We start from the raw sequence: 27710 nt of genomic DNA on the forward strand, positions 1-27710 counted from the left end.
CATAAAAATTTAATAATGACCACACTAAAAATGAATATACCTGCAGCGTTAGTTGTGTCTACAAAGGTTATTGATACAAACTAATATAATGAAAAAAAATCCACTTTAATACCGGACATCAGGGATCACGAATGACCACATCGAGAAACAATTCATGAACCTTACCAATGGTCTTCAGTAAAACAACAGCTTATCATTTTAGTAATGTCGTAAATCCTACGATCTTGTCTCATGGTAGTAGAGATAATTACTGTAATCCAAAAAAATGAAAATCGAAATCTGCATAAATAATACATTGTGTAAGGATAATTTGCGGCCCCTCAGTGTAAAAGGAATGTACACAAGCAATCAAAACCACAGAATATTAGATAGAACTGTTTTATAAGCAGACTCACAACTACTGCTTTCTCCTATGCTATGACTGAGCCGCAGGCCTCTTGTAAATATGGCGGAACGTTATATGATAGTTTTCGCACAAAGCGAATTTTCTATTTCCATTGGTGATGATACTCTATCATTTTCAAGCAGTTCGGTCCAGCTATGTGGCGTACTTAATAGTAAACCACACTTATGCTCTTGTATATACTTTGTCTGTAATAAACTAGAAATATAGCTATATCAGAACAATGTCACAACTTAAATGAGTTTAACAAAGTCTAAGGCACGTTGCTTCGTTGCAAGCAAACGAATCGAGGACTCTCTTGCAACCCTGTTAAGAAGCATCACCTGCCGTATTGAGACGTTCAAAGACACGTTGAGACGACGTTCCGTTGACTAACTGACCACCTGCGCCGCACCAGTACGGTACACTCCACCTCACGATTCGGCGATTTAATATACGTACATTCACTACCTCACGGTTTTCCTTACTCAAGGTCTGTTCCGCACTTATTCAAAATCACGGAAGGTTTATCCTATTATAGAAGCCCCTAATGGTCCGTCTTAGAAAACAGTAAACTCGAAAAGGACGTAGGGCTATGAGGCACGACTTCGGTAACGTCGGAAGCGGTTGGGCTAATTTTTATCGGCCTTCGACTGGTGACAACCCCCTATAGACCCCCTGGGCGAACCGATTTATCTCTCGTACACCCCATTCCACTGTTAAATTGGCGAATTAAGCTCGTAGAGAACGGGGTGGACAGGGCGACGATAGACGATTTTCGACGAGTAACGTCTACCGATGTCCACACAGAATGGCTGATTTTTTCCGGCCCTGCCACCCGCTTCTCATCCTTTAAGTAGTAGAGCTTCATCGCCGCCTGTTCGGTTGATCAACGAGGGACTGCTCTGAAGGTAGGAAGCAGCACGAACGAATAGTCAGTGACCCTTCAAAGCCGGGTAACACCGCGCAGAACAGGGAGTGAAAGAAGTTTTCAATTGCGGCTGATGTTGCCTGGCTTGGGGAAAGGACGATCCCAAGCGCCTATAGGAACTGAGTCGCCTTCCCTTGCGGCCAGCGAAGATTTATTAAAGTCTAAATTGAGACTCCCCATAGAGGCGGCCGTAGTGGACCTTCCCCCCGCTTGACTAAGTTAGGCAAGAGAACCTTTCTTCATAGCCGCAATTGACCCTTAGCAGGAAGAATGGTTGGTGCAAAGGCGGACGTATTTTTTCTCGCTTCACCCTTTAAACCTCTTTTATCTGTCTCGAAAAAATGGAAACCAAAAAAAAAATGCCGCGGCGCTCAAAACAAAAAAAGGGCTCTACGTCCACATTATCGACCCTACACGTACTATGATAGGCATGTAACGGTGGACAAAAAGAACGTGAAACGTATATTTGTCGCGTCGAATAAAACACATAAATGGGTATTTGACATGTTCGACAAAAACCATACCAATACATCCCTGTTACGTCCAGCTCAGTTTAATAAGAAGCTCAGTATTGAGTAGGCAATCGAACTGTAATATATATCTTGAATTGAAAGTTGTTAAAATGGTAAAATCCAGCAGACTCAAAATCTGAGCATGGCCATGTGTTTACTTGGAACAAAATGTATGTAGGATACCCAGCGGAAACAACAGCTAATGATCCCACACACGAACTACGCGTATGTTTACCCTAGAATATGGATAGCATCATATCTTCACGTGGTCTTCTCTGTTGAAAAACGAATATGTTTCTATTTGAGCACTTCAGCCAAAGACAACCCATAGAAAACAGTTTCACGTTAGTCGATCAGCTTCGAATCGGATCGAAATTGACTACTTCATCTCTGATAACTCTCTCATTCGGATATTGCTTACTAAACACTATGATGACAAGAAAACACGTTTTTTTTATTTCTTGCAGCCAATGGTTGGTGAGCGGTGGGTACCTGTCTTTGTCTTTACGAAGGTCATGGATTTAGAAAACACTAAGGAACCATCCCAATTATATCCCGCAATTCCATGATATCAAATCGATATTAATTTATTTATGATGCTACCAGTAAGATCAATTTGGACGACAACAAACCTTAGAGACATCACGAAACGAGGAGGTTAGTAATGGTGATCGTAGCACTAGCCGCAGCAGCGATGGCAAGACTGTCGGAAAAGCAGGTTACTGCTGTCCTATAGATCGTTCGATATAATTCAAGCTCTATACGGGCTAAGCCGTGTGTATTCGAGTTGCATACGTCGAGTTTCTGAGCATTGCTTTTAACTCATTAACCTGTTAACCGGTTTAACAACCTGGGCGGTTGGAGACAAACGGTACACTATGTGTCATAAAAAGTTGTTTGCGATTTCAGTTTCGACCCAGTCCCTTCTCCCGGTACAACTCTGTTTTCTTCGCGACATGAACCGACGGAACGAACTGGGCAGATGATGAGGATCATTCCGAAGAATAAGAGCCCATTTTTCAGGATTGACGCAAAGCAGGATTGGTTGAAGGAACAACTGCGGTATCTGCGACAGCAACAGCAGGAGCAATGATTTCCTCAGATGTTTAGTTGGAGAGAGATTGGTAGAATTCAGATATAGAAAGCAGGGCCAGGAGGAAATATCAAATTCTAACTGAACAGCTGAGCTGAAACATTTCTGAAAATGAAGAGTCTATCGCCGACCCACCAGTAAAAGCATCTAACTAGGAAGTGAATAAAGCGCTTACATATATGAGACACAAATTGTAGGATAAAGGGTTGTTGGACGCGTTTTAGGAGCACTGAAACAAAAATTTGCCGACAAGCTCGTCGGACCTCAGATATTATTAGATAGACCCGCATAGCTGCTACAAACGTTCATGTTAGATAGGATAGATTTTATCTAGAAAAATAAAGCGGCTGGCGGGTAAAAAAGGATTAGAAAAAGGAAATGCAATAAATTGAAAACTCTACGACGGTAAGCGACTACCTTTATGAGGCCCATTGAGATTTCAGAGCGTAGACATTTTTTGATTGCCCATTACGTACGGAACTGTAAAAGCAGCCGACTCAGCTTGTTGGCCTTCTGGCCTGCAACTATAACTGCTCGAACAACAACAACAACGACGACAACGACGACAGCACTCTAAAGCCAACAATCGACTAGACTAATTAGATAATAACAATAATTATAACTGGTGTAATTTATTCATTAAGTCAGCTTTTCCTTCTCGGTGAAGTAAAAGTAGCTGTCTTTAGCCAAGGCACACGAGCGTGCCGTTGTTAATTGGGAGAGCTATTGAGTTTGGAGCGGTTCTCTGCGATCGCCTCGAGTTCTTCTCCATACGTTTCAGCAAAGTTCCATTGATGGCTGGACCTCTCTGCCGATCAGGTCATACGGTTCTAGCAATAACATATGTACGTTGCTTGTATGAAGATAAACTAGTAATGCACCCTACTAATAGATTTAAAATTTCGATAAATGATATTCGCTTATGCATGCGCAGCACTATAGATCCTATTGTAGACCACTTTCATTTTGCAATATATACAACTATGAACCATTTTTTTGACTATAACTAACAGGCCACAACGGCTCAAGCAGGAGACATTACTACTCACCTTTACTAACTCTGTGATCTAGATTTGAGCACGACTAGACGAGGAAGGTTACTGAGAGTAGGTTGCATAGTGGAGCACGGATATGAATTTCTTCTGATCGAAATCTGCTGTACTTTAGCTTATACTAGATCTGTTTTCTCGCTAGTTCGTTAAATCAGTAGAATTTCCGGAAACGAGAGTGCATAACCTAGCCAATTGAAAAACAACAATGTATTAACTGAATTCAGCTGTGGTTAGTGTCCTGAGAAAACGCTGTAAGGTCAGAGAACTTCGCAGGCCAATGAACGTGTTCAGCTCACTTTCGTTTCAAGTAGGGCACGACGTCTTTGATTTTGACTCTTCCACCATGAATTACCATTATTGGTAGAGGTCACCTCAGATAAGATGCCATTTGCTCAAGCAACTGACGTAGTCTCTGCGTCGTTCAGGGTTACCGAGAGCTTGTTCACAGGGAAATACCTGTTATCTTACCCACTATACATTAATCATTGTGTTAATTCCATTGGGAATTGTTATCGAATAGAGCATTATACTTTTGGACGGTGGAAAGCGAAAAGTCACCGCTGCTAGAGAAGCCCTCCAGACTGGTCAGGATTCTTAACCTGCTATAACAAACACAAACGTAAATTATCCCGATGACTGACGAATGTTAATCGATATCTTCAAATACACTATTCATGGCCACAGCAATGGCGATAGTCTAATCTGTAGAAAATAGAACAAAGCCATCTCTGTTTTCACGACTCGGCAGCCTCGCCGCTTTGACCTCATCGGTTTGTTTAATTAAAACGAGCTCTTGTTTTCCCCTACCTCCAGCACTGGAAATAGGTTCACGCTTTTGAAGCCAGTAACAGCAGAGTTCGACATAAGACTAATCGAAATCAGCAGCATGTGCGTTTTCTATGTCATGATTGACGTCACTGGATGGTAATCGGCAATTTCTAATAGTACAATGATGTTCCGTATGCAAGATATTCGCTCACTTTCACTTCAGCTAAGTGGCAGGAGAACCCGTGCTCGTTAAACGACATATACTTCCCCACTCTACCAACGAAACTGTACAGACGAATTTATGTACACTGTGAATATGTGACAAGACACTGATACCCGGTGCTATGTTAGAAGAACATCACAGGCTCACTTCAGCGAAACAATAATGGCCTTTGAAAATAAGGCCACAGGAAAACTCTGGAAGCACATAGAAAGGAACAACATGGAAGTATACTTATTCCGCTGCCTTCAATTTTTTCCTCAAAACGATTAACGTCAAAACAAAAAAGAATATCATTAGCGTGGTCTTTTTGTCTCAGCTAGATGGTTTTCTCTATACACTTCGGTACGATAAAATCATGCTTATGTGGCATCGTAGTGTAAAATATTAGAGCACTGCATGCATGTCCGGCGTATCGCTAACAGGCAACATTTGATTGATCGATACTGCAATCCTCACTCCAGGTGAAAAGAGTTCAGAAGAAAAAATATTTTTTAGCTTCAAAAATCAGAGTTCACTCGTATATCATAGCGCTACGGAAATTGGATTGGGTAAGACATTAGCCAAGGAGGCTTTAAGCGAAATCACAGTACGTAAATGATGGCAACGATTCAAGGACCGGCATTGGACTACTGAAGACAAGCGACGAGGTGGTCAGATTTTGAAGGACAGAACGCATTGCCGCAATCAAAGAGGCTTCTCACAGCTTGAAGTCTAAGGGCTCTGTCGACTATAAGAGCATTTTTACGGAACTACAAGCCATATGCTATAAATGCGAAAATCGGGTGAATCCCCGCTAATTGAACTGAAAGGTGTGCTCCCTCGTGCGATTTGGGAAACTTAAGTCAACAAAAAAAAAGCATACGAAACATGGAGTGTAGTTATTTAACGACAACGCTACAGCTTATCACTAGGCCTCAATTATTTTCTGGATTAAGCAAAAATATTTAACTTTGGCTTCTATCGGCTTATTTTCCCCATCCAACTCCGAATCATTACGGGATTCTCTAAGCCCAAAAAAAGCAATCGATGAGCAAACATATCCCACTACCGCTTTATTTTGAAAAAGAAAAAGGGTAACCGGGTATGGGACGCGAATGATCAATGCCTAGAGGCTGTCAGAGGTCTATGTAATCTATAAAGGCAAGTACCTATAAAACATGTTAAAAGATCTTCATTCTAGCTAAACATTATTTGATCACAAAATCTGCTGGATTTGCTTGTAACAGCCTAATAAATGCATATTTCATGTTTTAATTGTTATTTTCGGCATTAATTAAAAGCGTATTGTTGACGATTATCTCACCTTTGAAGCTATGGCGTACAAGGCCTCTCTTACTTATTGCTTCTCCCATTGAGTGACGTATTTGTGGGTTTGCCATCCTACAATCTAAAAAAGTTTAATTTGAGGGTCAGATCAACGTGTTGATTCGCCGTTGCGGCCTCGAGCCTGGGATAACGCTAACATTAAGTATTAGGCCGCCTAACTGGTAAGTGCTTACATTGTTAACGAGTTTGTTATCCAACACCCTAACAGTCGACGTCGGCAAAATATCAACGATGTGCTCTTATCTTCACAAGATCCCGTGAATTTTAAGCTTACATCTTCCCTTTGGCAACGCAATGATGGATTTATCCTTTGCACTCTTACTTCTTTGGCACCTGCCGGTGTTGCTTCTCTGTCGAGGAGATCATCAAGAAAATAGGACTCGGGTGCTATTGTAGTCACTATACAAAATACGAGTAAACTTAGGCTCCGCCGACTTTTTTTTCGAGCGGATGAGTAGACAGCGAAGGGACGAGTGAAAGAGGCTACACACAAAATCCCTTATATGGTTACTTTGTAAGTAAATAACATGTCGAAATCTTATGTACTTCATAATCGCTTCTTTTACCTGCTTTGGGTCTTATCTGAGCTGGCTTCTGTAGCCCGACCTGATGTGGGACCCGAGAACCTTCAAGTCGTTTAACACACTTGAACAATTCACGCTTCCAGATGTGCTACATGACCGAGCGCATATCAAAGTCAAATCGAAACATGCGAGAATCAGTCACATAAAACATGAAAATTTCAGTCACAACCTGGAACAGACGAGTTCGAAGTTGCTTAAGAGCCAAAAAAAAAACTTTTATAATTATCCGAATATAAATCGTTGAGCTTCCATGCCTCTTAACCAGCCGAAAATTTTTTGAGCATTCTTCAGTAGGTGTTGATCCTTATTTACAGCTAACAAAGTGTGCATTCTTGCCGGCCTATCATTTTCTTGTTGCTTCCTCGTTTGCCCCCATCGAAGGCTTTGAATGACCAGCATTGTGCTTTCGTTCTCCAGTAATGGAGTGACCGAGGTTGCCATAACGACTGACAAATGAAAAACGAGGGCACACACACAGCGCGTCAAACTACGTGTCTGTTGACTATATCCGTTGTAACTACTAAAGACCATTTTCTCACTTGGAATACCGTTAGGCTTCGTTTTTGCATCGTGGCCACCATTACTATTGTTGTCTATCTAATTTGTAATCCTACAAAGACGGTAGCAATAAGTAAAATAAATAAATATACCTTCAGCACGATCCACATACAAGGGGTGGACGTGTTAAGACGCAGAATCTATGCTTGCTCAGTTACATCCGCCCCAGTCCGAACAATTTTAATCATCTTGGCCGCTGCCTATTATTAGTGCCTACTAATGGCAGTCCGTAATCATGACGCTGATAAAATCAGGCCTTGTCAGCTTTGTAGGCTGGCCTGGTTTGCAGCGCCACCCCATAGTCTTTTTCCTCTATCACTGTAAGCTTATCTTGTGTCTACTGGTATTATGGGAAGTGACGCTTTTAAGACCGGATAAAGAAAAAGAAGGCTAATAATGGTGCCTTTAGCTGTCGCTGAGTAAATGAATGTCGTTTCGCTCGGCGTTAGTTCGGCCCTCAAACTGTTTACTCTCAAATGTATTAGTGCGCAGTAGTGGTCGTAGTGGCAAAAACCGAACACGACTATTTTAAGAGTCACACACAGGCTAACGGTGCAGTATAATGGGAGTTCAGAAGCTGGGTTAGAAGAAGCGCTCAGATGCAAAACAGTACCTGCTGATGGCGTTCGTCCTGCGATTTAACTCCGATGCTGGAGTTATGTCTGCTGGATTTCCTGTTGGTCAAATCCACCCGCCGCCCCAACAAGCCGAACAGCACAAACAGACACAGATATCACCGCAGCCTCCGCGACAACTGCCATTGCTGCCTCGTTGCTTGGCCGGGTATAAGAGAAATGTACCCTGCTTCTATCACAGTAGACAAAAAGGCTTCTCGCCTTGTTCATCCTGTTGCCCTCTATGTGTTTTCTCAATCTGCCTCTATTTTCAGATTTTTTTTTCATTATTCGATCTTGACACAAGCTAGCCGGCAGCTGCTAGTCTGCTTGTTGTCGGGGTGTTAATTGTCCTGGACATACTTGTCCTATCTTGTGCTGTACCCTGTATTCCCTTAGTATGCTAAGCTCTACTCTTCTCTGTATGTACGTGTCGTCTTCTATAGTATCAGTTCCAGCGGCTAGTTGCTACAAACAAAGGCTGCCACTACGACGAAGGACGACCGCAGGCTGCATCAGTTTTTCTACGTGTGACTGATGCCAGTGGTACGGCTGCTACGTGAGGCCGCTGTAGCGCCGTTACCATGGCTCTTCTTGTGCCATTTATTGCTATCCATGTTATCTCCTCCGCCGTTGTCATGGCTAGCCAGCCAGTCGACCAACCGGACAGGCATCATCGTCGTCAACTTGTCTCGGTTCTTGGTTCGGCTGCACGACCGCCCACTCCTTCATGTACTCCCTCTTCCATGCTATTCTTCTTTTTCTGCTACTCGTTAGGAGAATCAGAAAAGCCAGAGATGAAGAACAACGAGCTTCATTCTTTCGTCGTCGCCCGGACTCGTGTGCCCCACCTCCGCTTCCCTACCGGAACGCAACGAGCCGTTGTCTAGAAGCAAAAGCTACTGCATTACATTAGACAAAGTCAAACGCAATGCCGATCAGACTGAAACGCTACCAAATAGAGTAGTTTTTTTTCCAAGCCCCGCATCGTGCTGGTAGAGATGCCGTCAGGTGCGGACAGCAAATGGCCATAGTGGTCGAAAAACTTTGTGAACACAAGACGGAAAGACCAAAGAATTTATGACTACAAGCCAATGTACATGCACTTGTAGTTAGATATATAAATGACCACCCGGAGTAGGCTAAGCTTGCTCGCAAATGAGCGGGACTATGAAGAATTCATCCAAAAGCCGTGTCGATAAGCTGGCAAAATAATTCCTCTTTTTTTTTCTTCTATTAATTCTTCTACTCGTTCTGATATTAAGAGGTAGTTATTTGTCTTTTTATCCTTCGTGAGACAGAGCGCCTGGTCAAGCTCATCCATAAATCCGCCCACATGGATCGTAAAGGTGAACTCCGCCTTGAATTTTTACCTTCCCAGAGTGCTGCATCTGGCAAAGAGACTGGGAACTATTGAAGCTATCAAGTCACTTAAAAAGGTGCCATAGGTACAACTATAAATATACAGTATTTGGGCATAATTTAGTTTCACAGTATCATATTAAATCCTCACTGCTTGCCTGTTAAGGTGTTATATAGATTTCTCTGTCCGATTGTGCATCGTATGCATGCGGTTTTGTGATATGTGAGCGACGTATTCCTATTGACAAATGCTTCAAAATTCAAAGAATAATCTGAGTTTTTTTTCTATTCGCGCAACATTGGCTGCCTCTTCATTTTCTTAATTAAATACTTATCAAGTTCTTTTCATATCAGACGTCTGCTGTCTTACGTCGCTCCTTCCGCGGCCTAACTTAATTTATCTCGATCGACGCTCGCGGGCGCCTAATGCAGCTCATTAAAGTAAAGAAGGCTTAACAACCGCATGGAAATGGAGAATCCGCAGGCTGGAGCAGAAAGGAGTGTTCGAGCAAGTGGTTGTGCCGGTGAGAAGATGGCCTGCGGTCAAAATCAGGGGCACGGGAAAACGTCCATGTAGTCAAGGCATATCACGAGGAAAATGGCAATAAACGCTAATGTGGGGCCTGAAGCGATTTCGTAACAAAAAGACTGAATATATAGGGAAGCCGTCAGGTACGTAAAGTTCACGGTAACATTTGAGAAAGAATGCTTAAAGCATCGATAAGGTGTGCAACGAATTAGCAATTTTCACATAATAGCCAAAAATAAAAAGAATTATAGTTAGAATAGTAGATAAAAAGGTCAAAGTTCGCGTAATGACACAATGAGCCAATGGATGAATTTTAATACGTTTCACATTTTGAAACTCAATGTCTCTAAGTGTAAGCAATAGCGTATAGAACTTGATGCCAAATGTCTGGGATCATAAAACGGCGGGCAGTCTTCCTCTTTTTCTGATGCAATGCTTAATGCAGCTCAGAATTTCAAACTGTGTAAGAAATATATTTCTACTATTCATCGTCTCAAAAATAAGTATTAGGGTTGTTTATTATTTACAGTGTTACAACGAAGTGAAACGAAACCTTCAAGGCCCCGTTTTCTGCCACGTAGCCTACATATCGAAAGTCAACTAACAATACTATCTAGATAGAATTCATCGAAACGCTTCAACGAAATGCACAGACATTGGGTAAAATACTCAAGGTCGGTATTAAAACTTCTACAAAATGGCAGCCACCTCACAATTAAGAGCTAAGTGAAACGATCAGCATACATCTGACTCCAAACGCCCAGAATGTATGGAAGTCTTCTCTGATATATTACAGACGAATGATGTCGACTTGTTCTCAAAATTGGCCGCAAGGTGCCAAAAATGGTAAAACTATAAAGGTACGCAAAATGCGCATCAAGGTCTTCGATTGAAGTGTCCGTATCCTGCTCCCGTATACTGCATATTTATTATATTCGGTCATAGAAACGATATGTGTAAACGAACTTTGTCCATGGACGAAACTATGCACTAGCTGAATCGATACGCAGTATCATTAGGGGCATTAAGTACAACTAGACGACAAAGGAAGCACTAGCTTTGGTCCAGACTTATTTACGAAACTCAGTTAATCACTATCTTATATGGCCGCGTTTCTTGTTTTAATATTAACCACCGTATTATCGAACGATTTTGGCGTCGCTAAGCGGAAGCGGGGACATCTTGATTACGAGTGGAGTTGATCACCAAAAGACGGAAGCCAGGGCCAGCCGGTGCCTGTACCGCGACCTAGCTCGTTTGTCCATCTAGGGCTCGTGAGCTTTTTGTTGAAATTTTCGTAATCGGTCGCTTGGTTGGCCTAACATGATCATACAAACCCCACAGGAATTAATTATCTATCCCGACGCCGTAATCGGATTTGATAAGTATAGAGACGCGTCAGCTCCAAACATCTCAAATGCGTCGTTCGCTAAATGTGGCGAGTTACCTGGCTGTGTTTTTATTTTATTTATTATTTTATTAAATAATATTATTATTAACAAAACTTACGCTAGCAGAGAGGAGGTATATGGAAGCACAGCGGCCGCGGAGATTCCTTTGTATCGTTTAATCAAGTATTTGTAGAAAATAAGCCCATCTTATTTTCGATGTTTCCCTTTTTCTCTCTCTTTTAGCCTTTCTTAGTAAAGAAACACCAACATTAACATGCCGCAATATTTTTTAGCTTTTATTATAAGTTAACGTTAAACGCACTGCCAGGCGCTTTATTCGTATTGTCAGCGTTTAAATCAATTTCTCGTGTTTCCGCCGTCGACATTGCCACGATTAACTATGGGAAAATGGGACAAAATTAGGTCACTAGAGTCGTTACCTTTCGTTATGCAGACTTTCCCTTGTTTTTCGCCGTGTTCAAACCTTGCCTCGTGGGGTTTCTTACAGCAGTTTGCCTGCAAACGATCTAGAAATGCATACCCAGATATATTGAATTCGACCTTTGTTTCCATAAAGAGCACATTAAAAAACAATTAACGGTCAGCTTATGCAAGCAAAATGATCAATATCGATATATATAAAAAAAATCGGAAAAAATAATACTCATTGTCCACCTTATTATGCCTTACGTATATATATTATCGGTAAGTTCAGTCTTCGCAGTAGTAATAAACGTCTACCGCTCTGATTATCTAATCTAGTTAAGTGTCTTGAGCTTGTAGAGCCGATAACGCCTTTTGGGCACTGCTTTAGGTAGATGATTTTATCTGGGCTCGGAAGGGTGTCCAGCAAAACTGGACTCCTGCAGTTGGCTCAGAACTCAATCGTTCTAGCGATTTGTAGATAGTGACACGATCAGAAATACAAGCGCGGCGTTGTTAGCGAAGAAACGGAGCCACTGAGGACACACTTATTTACATTTCCTTTATTTAGTAGTGGGGCTCTCGCATACGAGGGCAAGAGAGAGGAAGAAAAAATGAACGATTTGCACAAACGAATCTAAGCATCAATATCTTCGGTGACAAAATATTTAGAAACTGCGTTAGCCAGTATGGGTGTATGTGCATTTGACTAAATATACCGTATGCTAGTATAAACCCATCTAAACGAGGACTTGTACATCCCACTTACGTTCGGTAAGTGGGGGGTTACAGGTACGATCGGTAAATTAACTTCCCTAATTTTTTTAATTTGGCTCATCTGCGCAAAGATCTCACCATTTGTCATTTCCTGTTTCCACGTGGTTTGTCATACGCTCGAAATGAACGGAGCTATATGAATTGAAAATCTTGGCACTTATAGCCATGCCTAGAGTTCACGCTAGAACGATTAGAAAATGTGCTTATTTTCAAAAAAAAAAAGGGGCAGTTCGTATCACTGACAAAAATACGTTTCATATAAATGGTACGTGCTCTCAAGATGAGGCTGTCCAGGGTTGATTATTTTTGTCGTCGGTGAGATACTTTAGGCAGTTTTAGTTTGGGAATGGACCGGAGCTACCTAATAGAAGGAAAAACTTAACAGAGGCAGAATGACAATATTTTAATGTACTGGTATCATAATAGAAATTTGACGTTTGTCTAATAAAATCAGGTGAAAAATTTTAACGCTGAAAGGAGCACGGCACAACACTGAAAAACCTAGCGTCTTAGCTTGTCGGCAACACTTGAGTGGTATAGCAGCGATCAAACTAAATCAGAAAAAATAAAGGGCAAAGCGCGACTACAAAAATCGCTAGATACCCTAAATTCGGCATCGCATTTTAAAAGCAAACGCTAAACAGCTACATATGTTCATACATATTTGGCGCTACTATACACACACTTATATAATATTTACACTTTACAAGATTTAATGCAAAAATTGCTACACAATTTAACTTCACGAAGGAAATAAGCACTCTGTCTGGTCGATCCAACATAGACTTAACCATATATATATATATATAAAGTAAAAAATACCTTTTTTTTTCCTAACTCTGTACACCGTTTGAAAGAGCTCTCTCTTGAGATTCTGTGGTGTGGTGAACCAAATTTTAAGGGCGAGTTGAAGCTCTAAAGATGAAGATTCTATGCAAAACAACTGTTTATTTACTCTATCTTGCCTTTCATCGAAATAGAAAGCTCATTAAAGACTCTGTAATCTAGAAAACTGTTCGAAGAGACCAGTTAAGCTTAAAGATGGAATCTAAGAAAGAAGCACCCCACTCCGGTAGGCTATATGAAGTACTCGAATGGCAATCATTTCAAGAGGTAAGCTGCGAAGACCAGACTGCTGTTGGACATCTTGACTGTATGGAATTTTATTAAGAACTAGGTCTCGAAGTGCCTCAGGGAATAGGTAGACAAGAAAAATATGGCACCAAACAACGAACAACCACAATGATAGACTTTTACACACAAGTGTTACGGGTGACGAGAAGCGGAGTCTTTCCGTTTGTATGCGACAGAGAAGTAAATGGCTAACTCGAGGAGAAACGTCTAGGTCTAAAGGTAAGCCGGATCTCTATCCTGAGAAGACTACAATTTGCGCCGGGTAGGATTGGAAGTGCTCGAGGGAACAAATCGGTTAAAAAGCATTTGTATATGGCTCAGTTACATCAATTGAATGAGGCTATCCAAGAGAAAAGACCCGATTGATGAGGCTTTTTGCCCTATTACAATGCTAAGCCGCACCTGGCAAACTCTGCAAAAGCTGACCTGAAAGAGCTTAAGTGGTAGGTTTTTTACATCCACTATATTTTTTAAATCCTGCCCCCTACGAATTTTCATCTTCTCTGGTTACTGGTAAATTAAGTTAAAAGTCGCGCCTTTGACAATGAAAGGACTCCTAAGGAGTTCTTCACAATCAGATTTGAGAATTTCTGTCACAATGGGATGCATAAATTGGTTGATAGATAAGATATATATATATATATATATATATATATATATTTACTTGCCCCAGCTGTTAGATGCAAGTACGGCTGATCTCATAGGACTTTGGTCCTGTACGTGTGTATGTGTGTGTGTGTGTGTGTGTCTATTTTCAAATTATTACCAACGCACACTGACTCCTTCTATATGGCATGTTTTATTCTACATTAGAGGGATTCACTTGGTAGAAGTCCACGTGCGAGGATGTAAGTTCCGTTAGGCTTAATTCAATACCAGCAGATGTATCGTCACTATAAATTGACGCCTGTATCGCCTCACCTTCTGCCTTCAAAACTGAATGCATTTCGTTACCAAATATTCTGCGCGAGGTTTTCTCGTCTTCCGCACCTCATTAACGACGTCATACTATGGAATGTATAGAATTCTAGTCAGAATATTCCATTTCCATTAAACACAATAATGCTAATGAACGGTAAACAGATAACCCACCCCGTTTATTGTATGTAGATCTATTGAAGTTGATTAAGCTTGACAATTTAATTCCGTATGCAGTGTCATGATACACAGTGCATAGAAGAGTGTGTGAAGAACCAGCCATCTTCAGCAATGTTTTAAACAAAGTGTAGTGTGCAATAACGTATTAAATATGGTATAACCATTGAATATAAATATCCGTTATACGGCATATATTAAAGGGCCGATGATACACCCTTTGATAATTTAAAAATTTTATTTTAATTTCTGCTTTATGAAGAACATTAACAAATCGGATCTACCCGCAAAACTTAAATATATAAACATCCCACAGAGTCCATAACGATATTTATGTTTGAGATGTCAATGTACCTTTTTTCTGTTTACTTATCATCTGCTACGCGTCAGGCAGAAGCAGGCGAGCGGGAAAAAAGCGTCGAACAGAAATTAAGGACATCAAAATTTAGATAGGGGCAAAAGTCAGATGTGCCTTCCTGCTAACTAGTATAGTTGTAATAGGGATGGCTATGAATAATGAACAATCACACAAAAGAACTTTTCTGCCGCCGCTATTTTTACTGCCGAAGACGTTACCGACGCTCATTCGATGCCTCTTTTCGTTTGAAGACAAACCTTTAGTTATTTGGATTTCGGAGACCGATGTTTAAAAAATTCTGCGCGTTCGACGCATCGCGAATCTAGTTGTCGAACAATGGCCATAGTGTGCCCTCTTTCCTTGGAAGCGTTCGGTAGTACTTCTGTCTGCCTTTCCCAGTCAGGCAGCTTTCTCATACAGCTCCCGCCACAGCTTTCTATCGCCCTGCCTATAACAACAGCAATATCAGTATCGTTTAGCAGTGATTGCAATCATTGCTTTCTTGTCGTCCGATTCGCGGCGATTCGGCCAACGCCATTGCCGCAATGGGCGCACATGTGGGTGCGCTTCTGTCTTTTACGATTCTCATGTCCTATATCTACCGTCGCTGGCTCAACGAGACAACTGTCACTGCTGCCGCTACTGCAGCAGTACTCATTCAGCTACAACTGAAGATAAACGATTAACCACTTTAGATTTGTTGACTAATAAACTGGCGACGAAGAAGGAACGGAGGCGTTATTCCGAAATCGTAAACACTAGCTTTGCTTTTGGTTCCTTAGGCTGTCCTTGAAAAATCGAAGCCATTTTCGCGGGGGTTTACCGCTGCACGCATACGAGATGGCCGTGTGTTACGTTGTCGACAGGACAAAGGCCGAGTGAGTGTCGCAAGTCATTGCGAACATGCATCTCTATTGTTAATGTCGTGCAATAGAAACTGTATTGCCACGCCCGGGTTCGGTAAACGGTGCATCGCATCATAAATTCTTGACAAGGACACGGTTATTATCAGTGTGAAGAGCTAAAGATAGTAAGAGCATCAGTGTCAGTGGCAGCCATAGTGCCTATGACAGCATCCAAGCCTGTCACGTGATTAAGAGCAAATTAAGGCCACTATTGCAGGGCCATTATTGACGAAATTGTTCTATTTTTTAGCGTTGTATCTATTCTACAGGGTTTTGCTCAGATTTACAGTAGACAAACCGTACGTAGTGATACAGACTACTACGCTACAAGTATACGAACCACGTTAGCTTGCAACCTGTCTCTCACCATGCAAAATAAGTGCTCGCAGTTAATATTGAATTGTTTATTCATTTGTCTCGCATTATATTCCCGCTATAATAGGACCGGGATCTCATTCCGCTTTTGCTGAGAGCTCCTAGCGTTGTTTTTTTTCTAAATAATGCTTTTAAAATTACCTGTAGTAGCAACTGGATACACGTACTTGCTTCCGCATATAAAAATTATGATTTTTAACGATTAAGTTTCGATATTGGTAGTTATTACCGTTATACTACATACTACGAACGACCGGAAAACAACTAGTTGTGAACATGACCTTGCTTGGCTTTCTGTATATTATAAATACAGTAGATATATATTCAACGGTTCGGCTTCATAGCGTCATATATTCGTTTTATGCTCCGTAATGGGCTTGCAGTATTTTCCTTGCTACAAGCGTTCAAAGCCCACTCGATAGTATTAATAAAATCCGCTTAAATAAAAATCGACCATCGCTTGTTGACTGTACTGGTGTAAATCTCATTATTGCTATGAAACCTCAATGGGAATTTTACCTCGCAGAAACAAACATTCTGAACACTTGAAAAGTCCCAGTAATTAGCCCGTGTTAACTGCAATTGAGTGACCGATGGGCTTATTTATTGGCTGATTTAAAAATACTGAAAATCATCTAAATAAAATGATCAAAGGCAAATAAGATAGATTACCGTGCTTAATTTATGATACGTCCTAACGATTTCTGGATGCAAGTTGTTGCGGTAGAAATTCACAAGCCAGCTAATTGTCGTCTCCAATTAAAACGCAGTGTTCCTAACAGAGACCCAACGGCCCTCGTCCTCTTTGGCAAAATCCCCGCTCAGTATTCTGTTCGCACAAGACTGAAAGCCATTAGCCTTGACACCAGCACAAGGTTGTCATAAGCGGATGGATTTAGCTGGATTTTTCTCTAGCAAACCATTGAGGCGTGTGTGTGTTATGGTTCTTAGCTCTAATCTCATACGACATACTAATTATATTAATCAACCGATGGAGAATAACTCTTAAATATACATACTCGACATATGAATTATTATAGCCTTCAGTATATTTCAGTGAAGGTCGAACGAGGAATTGCAGCGGACACCATAATTATATTAACGAAATAGGACATCAGAATCCATACATCCGCCTTCCGGTACCGTACGTTTTGCTATTATATAGCTTCGCATACGCAAGAACTTCTAAGCGAGAATATATCTTGTAGCGCCTACGTGATTTATCTAGTGACATGGCCGACGCTCATACACTGCATTACTTCGTTCAAATATCAGAAAATTTCAAAAACCCATATCGATCGGGTGATGACCGCAAGCCATGTTACGCAGTCTCTACGCGTTGATCAGCTATAAAGACGACGATTTAATAGCTGCAATAAGTACACAGTAGAACTATCCAACACGGTATCACATATTGTTATTTCACATGCCCATTATTGCTATATAATGTTAGAACAACCAACATCTGCTGTCCCCCTGACTACTGCTATGAATGCGTAACGTGTAAACATGTTTTTTATTAACCAGATATTGGTTTCGCTGTTAGGACTTCAAAGATAACTTGAAATTGATTGGTGATAATGTAGTCGATTTTTTAGTTTCAGCTAAATCCTATAGGTTCTTTCTATACAAGAGGATTCCTCTTTAGATACCTCTTCTGATTCTTCAAGACGACTTATTCTTTATGTATCATATAGAATTATTACTATTTTTATTCGAGAGTTTCTTCTACATACGGCAAACGTATATTGCAACACATACAAAGGCTAGAAAGTGGCCACGGTTTCACTAAGTGCACTTATGTTACACAAGACTATTGAGATTAAGCATAAGGCCGAGTCCTTTTTGAAAATAAAGCAGTTGTATATGATAATAATAATGGGCATTTCTATTTAGTTTACTATTTTCTGAAGAAGGAAAAGGCCCTAAAGATATCGGTTCCGAAAATGCCTTTTCAAGACAGGACGCCCGAAATGGCTTATTACATAGCCTATCAGATAACCCCGCATCACATTTAATAGGCAGATGAATTTCAGCAAGGGGTATATACTTACTGTATAATACTGACGATACTGTAGATACTCACTGACAATAGCTACTCACTTTCGTTCTCTCAGTATAATAGTCGCAAATCAACTTTCGTACCTACTTTTACCCCAAAAAGTTTTTTTCCTACCCCTAAAACTGTGTACAGAACGCATAAATCAGCGTCACTTCAATCATTAAAGGCTAAATTAAAGCATGAACTTCTAAGGGCGACGAAATGATTTGGTGCCGGCTATTTAAATAACCACGTTGCTCGGCCTTGTCTTGCCTAGCATAATACAAAATTTGCTCAGATTTTATTGTTTCAATTTCAGGGTCCATGAGATCTATCTAACGTCATTATATAGGTCCAACCAAATAGAATGATATGTATTTCGGAATAGTCTATATCGATAGCTATACACATATCAGCAGGAGCCTTGCGGCTGTCAATCGTTCGCTCCTGATAAACTTCGAACAGGTAGGTAAGTTCATCTGGGAGCGGTGGGATGGCGGTGGGCAAGTTATGAGTCACTGCCACGGCTTGCTGTGCGCGAAAGTAGTTAGTTTGCAAGTCAGATAGTACCCCGGAAACAACCATACCTGATATTGGAACAGGTCCACATGTAGAACGACTCTGAGGTTGCAAGCGTCGAGAACTTCAAAAGCGAGGGCTTTCGGGCGCTTTTCTAAAGAAGGGGAAAACAGGCCCACCTTGTGTCGTACTGTAAATGAAATGGGAGCCCTTTGAAGAGTTCGCACGGCTAAGAAAAGCATTGCCATACGAATTGAAACTGCGGCAAGATCTGCATCAAACTTTTCTACTTTCGTCAAGAAGGCTGTATAAATATTTCGACTGAGCTCATCAGGATTCCGGAGCTTCTACCTTGGATCCGCCTAACACTAAAATCGATAAACATGCCCCTCCAGCCAAGCAGAATATTTGTAGCCGTTACCGCTACGAATGCCGAGGCGCCATCTTAGTAACAAACGTCAGCTTATTCAAAGAACAAACAGGTTTAAAAAAAAAGGTAAACCGCCATGTGGGCACGTGCGTGATTGCCTAGTGGGCAAAGAAAGCTGAGGGAGCTGCCATTGACTTCTGACTAATGCATCATCGACGCCGACGTGCGATAAAGAGCAACTTCGAATGTATTAAATGTAGCAGCTCTCTAGGGTACGGCGGGGATACATACTGCAGATGAACGAACACAGCGGTGTACGATGGTAAACAAAACATGCAGGCTAGGCAAAAGCACTTCGCCTAAAATAAAAACAATCCATTTTTGAAACCTGTCTGAAGAGTCACAATTCAAATCAAATGTATGATATTTTACAAGCCATTGATCCTAATAATTTAATAGGTAGAGGCCCAGCGGTACATTTCCCCGCCCCATAAGTACTGAACAAACGTTTTACCTGTCGGTCAGCAAGTAAATGTAATGAGGCTTATTGTTAACCAAAAACGTTGTTTCTTTCCATCAGCCATTTTGAATCGTATTTTGTTACTCTACGAACCGACGCAGATATAAATATAAAAATAGTTAAATCGCTGTCCTGGTCTTAATCAATTATGCTTCTTAATACGAAATGTAGGCTACGTATATAGGCCATATTCTTAATAGCGTTTTTGACAGGAAATAGCACCGATCCATGCAGATAATATATCTACTGACAGAGTACGATACGGACCACGAAATAGTGCTGAAATCATTTAGGCGACAGAGAATTAATTGAAAACAAGCGATAAAACAACAATCTTCATGAAATTACATAAAAGGGAGATAAAATGCCAGTTATGTGAATTCAATCGTCTCTAATTGAACAAGTTTCTGTACAACCACTGAAGGAAGAACTGAATACCTATAACTTGCACAATTTAGATGTATCAGATGTACAAACATACGGAAAGGTCTTCAATAGCGCACTGAGCCCAGAGCTTTATAATATCGTCCATACTATATATCGTGCGAGTATATCGACAATGGTGCATCAACGGCTTGCACCACGCATCTACATGTATTACAGCTACATAAGTGACGTTTTTGTGCTTTTCGGGTCAGAATAGTCAAACTAAACGCTAAAATACGCACTGAGGAACTACGAAATCTGCAAGAAATAAAGAGTAAACTGCGGCCAGAAGTAGAGTGCAGATGAACGTTTGACGAGACAATACCAAAATAATATTAATCGCAGATCTGTCCTAACTTTTAACAATTTAATAATGATAGTAATCATGAAGACGATCACATCATAAAAAACTTAACAAATTTTAGCCATTCTATAATATTTGCTTGCAATCCAATATATTAAGTATGTATGACGGTCGTTTTCCTTTTACTTTATTTTCATTTGAACATGTTTTTTTGATATCCAGCTAAGTTAAGTATGTTTTGGACACGTAAAGTCCCAACAAAAAAACCCGCCCGTAAATAAAACCCTGTCTTCTATTTGTGTAAACTGCTATCCTTCAACTTCAGTAGTGCACCGCCATTCAAAGAGGACCATAATGTTTTTGAATAGAGATTTGATAGGACGGCCCTTCTTCATATAAACGTGTATAAGCATTTCTTCTATGCATGATGTGGCTTCCTGTCCAATTATTTCCTTAAGTAAGGTACGTTAGTTTAGATACTTGACATGATTTGGGTTATTAGGTACTGCGCAAATGGGCACAAGTGAGGCGCCTTTGCTCTATGGGTGGCTAATGTTTATTTTGCCCAGATACTGGGCAAACCGGGACAATATGGTTCCAATCGCAGCATATGTGTGTAAGCTACGATCGTCTAAAAGTAGTCTTGTGATGGATTTTGTATTGTTATTTTATGCTATTAAATATCTTGTTATGATTGAGTAAGAAGAGAATCATTCTATTGATCATCAATCAAAATGACATATTGAATACTCTATGATAAACGTCCTATAAGCGAGATAAAGGTGACTTCGCTAGTGACCGCAAATGTCAAGCCGCTTGAGATCTCCAAACGTATGTTATACACCCTATTAAAACTGATAACATATAATAGAAACACATTTCTCGTAAAACAGTGACATCTATAATAATCAAAATAACTTTAATAATTCGTCGTTGCTGAACGCGCGTCTGATTACCGTGCTGATCTGGGGTCAGATACGAAATCATATCGCGACCGTGAACAGGTTGGATTAAATGTGACTTATATATATTTTTTTTTCTTGTTTCTTAAAACCGTGGAGTAATAGCGTCTAATAGATTTAGACAAATCATATCGGGTGCGAGCTTTAGGCTTAACATTAGTAAGTACAATGCGGCAATTTGTCGTTCTGTTACGCCTTGTACAGATGCAAAAACGGTGCTTAAAGCAGTGCTTAAAGCACGCACTTCTAGTTACCGGTGCTTGAATACAAACAATAATTATGATTCCTGTATTACCAAAGAAAAGCTTTCTTAAAAGATAATTTAGGTCATTCAAATAAATGATCGACTAAGCAAATGTAATTCGTACTCTTCTGATCGGGAAATAGGATTCTTTACCAGGATTCTTTATATTTTCTGCAAAGAAGAATACAAACAATATGGCCAACGTGAATTCTGCTAGTCTTGTTAGTTCTTCGCAAGCCAAATGGATCAGAGCCAAACATATAACGACCTGTCTTTTTTAACGTAGGACTTCTTTTGTAGGCTCATAGAAACATATAGCATGTAAGGTGACAAGAAATTATTGTAATATGTAATATTACTGCTTACCATACCTATTACACAAGCGCCTAAACATTAACCTAACGCCTTTCTTCGTTTTTCCTTCTGGAGTATCGATGGCCCTCTTTAAATTGACCCGGCATTGTATGCAGCTAGAATTTGTCGTAAATGTTCTAAAGCGTTTTAGCAGATTCGAAAGTAAGACGGCCGCATAGCGTACGTATAGGAAGAGTGGACGATTAAGCGCCATAAAACTTTGGGTTAAATCCTTATCGCCGTATTTTTCTATTAGTTGAAGTTAGACAAACACACATCGGAGCGAAGGAGCGGGGCCTGACGCTAACACTTCACATAATTCGATCCACTTTGCCGATATCAACTTTGATTACTGGAGCTCTCCTTATCATACGAATCTGACTTGCACTTCTTTGTTAAATATATGAGTCGATGAAGGTCTAGGAAATATTACAGCACTCTCTAACTGACATAGGTAACCTGCACTCTGTCACTCTGTTAATTTTATTACTGGTACTTTATTTTTTCCCTTACACATGCGACCGATGTCATGCAGGCGCAACATGTCGTGCAGGCATCATTTATTGTCCAACCATTTCGCCAGTCAGCTAAATCCTGTGTGAGCGTCCGAAGTTATCCATTGCGGTAACAGAATCGTACAATGCCGATGATTCAACAAATGTATTCATCTCTCACGTTGTCCGGAACCGCAATAGTCGCTGGGCATCGATCGCAACAAGTCCGACGGATAGGCATAGAACTGAAGCGTCAATCTTAATAACACCGTGGCGGAGTTGCGATACTGCATGACCAAAATGTGCGCCGTGGCAACGCTCGGGGCTAACCAAAGGTCCAGGCCAACAGTCACATATAGCATCGCCGCGAGCGTCATATGTCACTGCCAGTTTCGTGTGACATCACACTCACTGGTCATGCGTGATGGCTGGGCCTTTTGGTCGAGTCAGGCTGTGTTTTCAGTCACTATTACTCAGCCCTCTGTAGTGGTCACCTCTACGATACGATCACGTTCTAAGTTAGTTTTATCCTCACGATTATCACAATCAAATATCAATAGCGCCCTGCCAGACAACCGGTCATCATCGGCTGAACCAGGACAGCGCACCTATTGCTATCGCTATCTCGACGTAGCACGATGTATGTCCCATCACGCATTGCAGATAAGCGCTGAACAGCTGCACTAATATGAATTCAACGTGGTTTGTTCGTTCGTCTTTTTGGCGATGAGCCGACCAACCGGCCGTTCGCCGGTCCGTGCAGCAACCGACGGCGCCACGTTGTTTTGGATAGCGGTCGAACTTAGCGGTAACGGCGTGCCGCGCTCACGCTCCTATTTGTCACAGCGTGTCCGTTATATTGTTCTATTGCCCTCTGCGCCCCTCTAACTGAGCCCGAAATGACATGATCACGACAAGGCTATCGCGTTGTCCAGCAAGTCGCTGGTCCGATGACCACTGATGTCCCATATGCCAACGAGACCACTCAGCTCTGACGAACAGTGAGAAAGGACCACCCGAAAATGGGGTCCACTGCTTCTGGCCATATCACTCTGTAACGTTATTATGTACGAAGATGACGGGGATCGGAGGGCACCTCCCTACTAGACTGGCCGTTGCCAACGCTATTACCACTGACATCACGTGGATAGGCACACGAATGACACACGGGCGCCGAGGTCGAGGCAGATACCACCAGTAATAGCTGTGGTTGCTTGCATATATTCACTCAAACAGTCGTTCCTATGTTCCCTTAGGTCAATGTGTATGTGCACGTTTCAGCGTCTATCAGTGAACGTACGCGAGCTTATGTTGTACATTTCGGACAACGGCAGCGCAGCGCTCTGTTCAGCCAGGCAGGCCCAAAGCTATACCTGAATCATCTGCCTGTCACTTGGTTTGCACGCGAATGACGACAGCCGGCGGGTACCCTACCAATCTGTTGGCCAAGGCTGGACCGAGAAATCACCAGAAATATTTCTAGCGACCAGCGATTGCCATCCATCCATCCATCCTGTGTTGTCCACCAGGCCGGTCTCCCCCCCTTTCCCGCCACCGATCCACCCCCAACTCCTGCTGCTAATCGAAGTTGTTTCGGGTCGTCACTAGGCCAAGAGGACCACAGATCTATGGCAGCGGTCCCAAAACAGCCGCAGCAGCTTCAGTGGCGGAAGCAGCAGTCGTAATGGTTCCTTGTCTTAATTCCAATCGTATCAGTATCAAGGCTTAATATCGCGCCGCTCGAACTATCGAAGGAACCCCTTTTGGCACTTTGCCTTCGATCCCCCGACGATCCCTAAAGAATTAAATGTCAATGCTTCTCAATAAACTATCAGAGGACTGTGTGCCATGCTTCCAGACAGCCGTATAGATATACAAGTATACAGCGTAGGGACCACACTGCGACGCTATCCCATTGTAGCCTATAACTGCAGCAGCAAGAGGCGGCGATCAATTAGAAAAGTAAAAATGAATAAAGGATAGTCCGAATACCGTCTTGCAGTTCCTGTTACCGTTTTACTCTGCGAAACATCAACGTTTGACCTTTTTTTCCCTTCTTTTCTTTGACCTGTTCTGTTCACTCACTCTCGTTGTCTTATGCCCCTTACCTAAGGACGTCTGAAGATCTTTATCCAAATTCGACGAATATAGAGTCGGTATAGCCTCGATGGTTTCACCTCTTTCATCGGCAGCTGGAATAGGAACTGCAATGTATCTCATTGCCGAGGGATAAGCCAAGAAAGAATTTAGTTGGTCGCTTGTAAAATCGACACGGAGTCTACTGGTACGATTTGGCATTAGTGCGATGCAGATTTTGACTGCTCGCGACGCTTTAGTTAGAAGGAGCCGGCCGAGAACGCACTTCTCTATTCAATCGACGTTTGAAGCTCGGACTGCCTGTGACCCTGTTCACCAGTGCCGTTTCTGCTTTCTATGTCCGCCCATAAATGACCGTAGTTGCTCTATACTACACCGGCTTCGCAGTCTATTCTTACGAAAGGCCGAACGGCAGAAGGCGTGGCTCGCTTTGAACATAGCACCCTAATTGTTTGGCTCTTTTTTGATGCACACACGCGTCTTGCGTATGATAAACAAATTAATTTTTCGCCAGCGGCAACGACATCGATAGCAGACACGAGAGTAGCCTGATAGAAAACTTGCAGTAGTAGATAATGGCGCGTTCAATGCAGAGAAGGCCTGCACGAGATCCATAAGTCGAACTTGGAAGACCGCTCCTCCAATTGACATGAATTTTAAGGTAGTCATCAGGTAAGGGACTGGGCTGTGCCGACGGCAAGTGCATCCGGCGTGTGGTACTACAACAATAATTTATAACGGCAGCAATCGTTAAAGAATGTCGAACCTTAAAGGAATAGTCACATTGATGGTGCATTAAAAGGGGCAGAGCCTATTCAATTCAATATTTGCCCTCTATCACCTTCGGTATTAGAAGTGTCTATCCAGTTACATACACGTATATTCAGACTAGACTAGATTCATTTTTACATGATCCCCTCCCCCCAGTCGGGTGAAGGTTAACCGACTCACTTGAATGGGTTACTTAACCGAGCTGGTTGGATTTTCCTCGTCTTTGTCAATATCACCCAGCCAGCAGCGGCAGGATGCCATTCTGACCAAACAATAAGGACGCTGCTGATGGTGATCATACCTTGCTGACATTTGACGTTAACAACAACGTATGGAAACTCTGATCCAGATTGGCAAACCTCTTACTCAATCATTTTGCAAATTACTAGCAGTGATAAAAAATGTCAAGCTAATACATTGAACTACATGGCTACATGAGTACAGGTAGTTCTTTGATCTGCCCTGTGGGCTTATTGTTTATGGCCTGTCCTTTCTGATCAGCCACGATACGGCGATGCTCACCCTTAAATTTTAACGGCGTCGGGTAAACGCTTATTTCCTCTCATCTCGAAGAGGTGTCCCGTCATTCGTCATGACAATATGGTTTTATTGTTGTGCTCCTTCAAATGGCTGTGAAAGATTCTTGTAACAATAGATTCTGGTCAAGTTTATACAAGCGTCCCTTGTCGTTTTTCGCCAGGACAACTTGAGGTTATCTTGAGCGCCGGTAACAAGTAGCTACGTATAATACATGACAGCGACGGCATGCGCATAATATGACGTCGCACAAGTACCACTATAGAGTGTTGGGTACCGCGGCCCTGTTTCAGTCGGGAAGAAATAAAGCGGCACAAAGAGATAAGAGCAGCAGAGGGACTGCGAGATAAGGTGCTGAGGTGGCAAACTGTACATGTGCCAGAAATGTTGCAAGGGTGTACGACACGAGATAGTTGTAAAGAGGAGAAAAGCGGCCGCTAAAAAAGGAGCCCCAAGATAAAAACTAATGCAGCAGAAGGCAGGCAGTCACCCACCTTCTTCGCGTGTCGCCAGCGATTCGCTTGAGCCACATTAGTATTAGTACTCAGCCCTATATTCACGCCAACATCCTGAGGCCGTCTCCTTCCTCCGGCCTACTCCTTACACTGAAATCCTCATATACTTCTATACAAGAGGTACACAGAGAAGGCTGGTTGGATGCACAGATGTGGGAGAGCCCGCTAATATGACCAATCGACCCGGCAAGCAACAAACTATGCACTCACCTGGTGATGCAACATTGAGATGATAGTATCCGGAAGGGACGACGGTTGTCGCGGCGTGATCGGGCGGCAGTGGGGGTAGGCCTTGATAGGGATTGAGTAGGCTGTGTGACGACGGCAGTAGCGGCGGCGGTGGATAGGCTCCCGATTGTCGAACCTGGTTCTGCTCTCGGGGATGCCGTTGAGACCGATGATGCGGGGGCGATTGCTGGCCTCGTCCGGACGGGCCCGCCCGATCCCTGTCTCTGCCGCCGCGATGATGATCGTCTCTGGCCTCCCTTGTGTCCTGTGAGTGAGTCGGAGGTCCGCCGCCAGATGACTCGTAGTCGCGATCGCCGCCAGACGATAATATCGACAGCTGTGCGTGGTGGTTTGTGTGAGGACGACGATGGTGGTGGTGGTGGTGGTGAGAGGAGGAGGAGGAGGAGTGGTGCGGCGGCGGAGGCAGCAGCAGCGGCGGCGGCGGCAGGCGTGTCGTTGTTGTTGTTGCTGATGGTGGGGGCGACGGTGGGATGGGGGCCTGCGAGTGGAGTGCCAGCTCTGCATGGCAGCGGGGGCAGTACGACAGCAGGGTGGCGGCCGGGGGGACGACCGGGAGGGGCGGTGGCGGCGGCAGCGGTAGCGGCCGGGGGCCCCACCGGCGCGGGCCCGGCTGCACCACCGGCCAGTCGCTCCACACTACGTAGCAGGGCCCGGCCCCGTGGGAGGCGACTTAGACGAGTGTGAAGGCTCCGCAGCCGAACCGCAGCTGGGACAGCCGGCTCGGGCGCCGCTGACGTCGACCGTGACGCCGACCTCGAAGCTGACCGCTGCGACCGTTGCGGCTGCCGCGACCACGACCACCGAATCACGAGTCGGGCACAGACGAAGGCGTTCACGACCAATTCCTGAGCTCGATTCCGACAATAACAGCAATTTATGTTGCTTGTAATTGTTGTCGTAGTGGAGCAAGAACAA

General features: G+C 42.6%; 1 protein-coding gene across 5 annotated transcripts in view; it reads right to left on the reverse strand.

Annotated features, from left to right (window-relative positions):
- The window catches only part of LOC111248824 (uncharacterized), a 145405-nt gene extending 117946 nt beyond the window's left edge, over positions 1–27459 (reverse strand). Inside the window, exons 1-3 of one of the 5 annotated variants that reach the window (XM_086988027.1) lie at positions 26757–27459; positions 11766–11852; positions 6265–6348 (exon numbers count right to left, since the gene is read on the reverse strand). In XM_086988027.1, coding sequence (XP_086844153.1) covers positions 6265–6340 — 76 coding nt within the window. In that variant the 5' untranslated portion in view covers positions 6341–6348; positions 11766–11852; positions 26757–27459. Of the gene's footprint in view, positions 1–6264; positions 6349–6853; positions 6963–11765; positions 11853–26756 lie in introns of those variants that run through there. The other 4 variants (XM_086988028.1, XM_022801819.2, XM_086988030.1 and 1 more) reach the window with 4 other exon arrangements.
- Between the last annotated feature and the right edge of the window lie 251 nt (positions 27460–27710).

The sequence above is a fragment of the Varroa destructor genome, unplaced genomic scaffold (genome assembly GCF_002443255.2).
Source record: "Varroa destructor unplaced genomic scaffold, Vdes_3.0 BEIS01000004.1, whole genome shotgun sequence".
Classification (NCBI taxonomy): Eukaryota; Metazoa; Arthropoda; class Arachnida; order Mesostigmata; family Varroidae; genus Varroa; species Varroa destructor.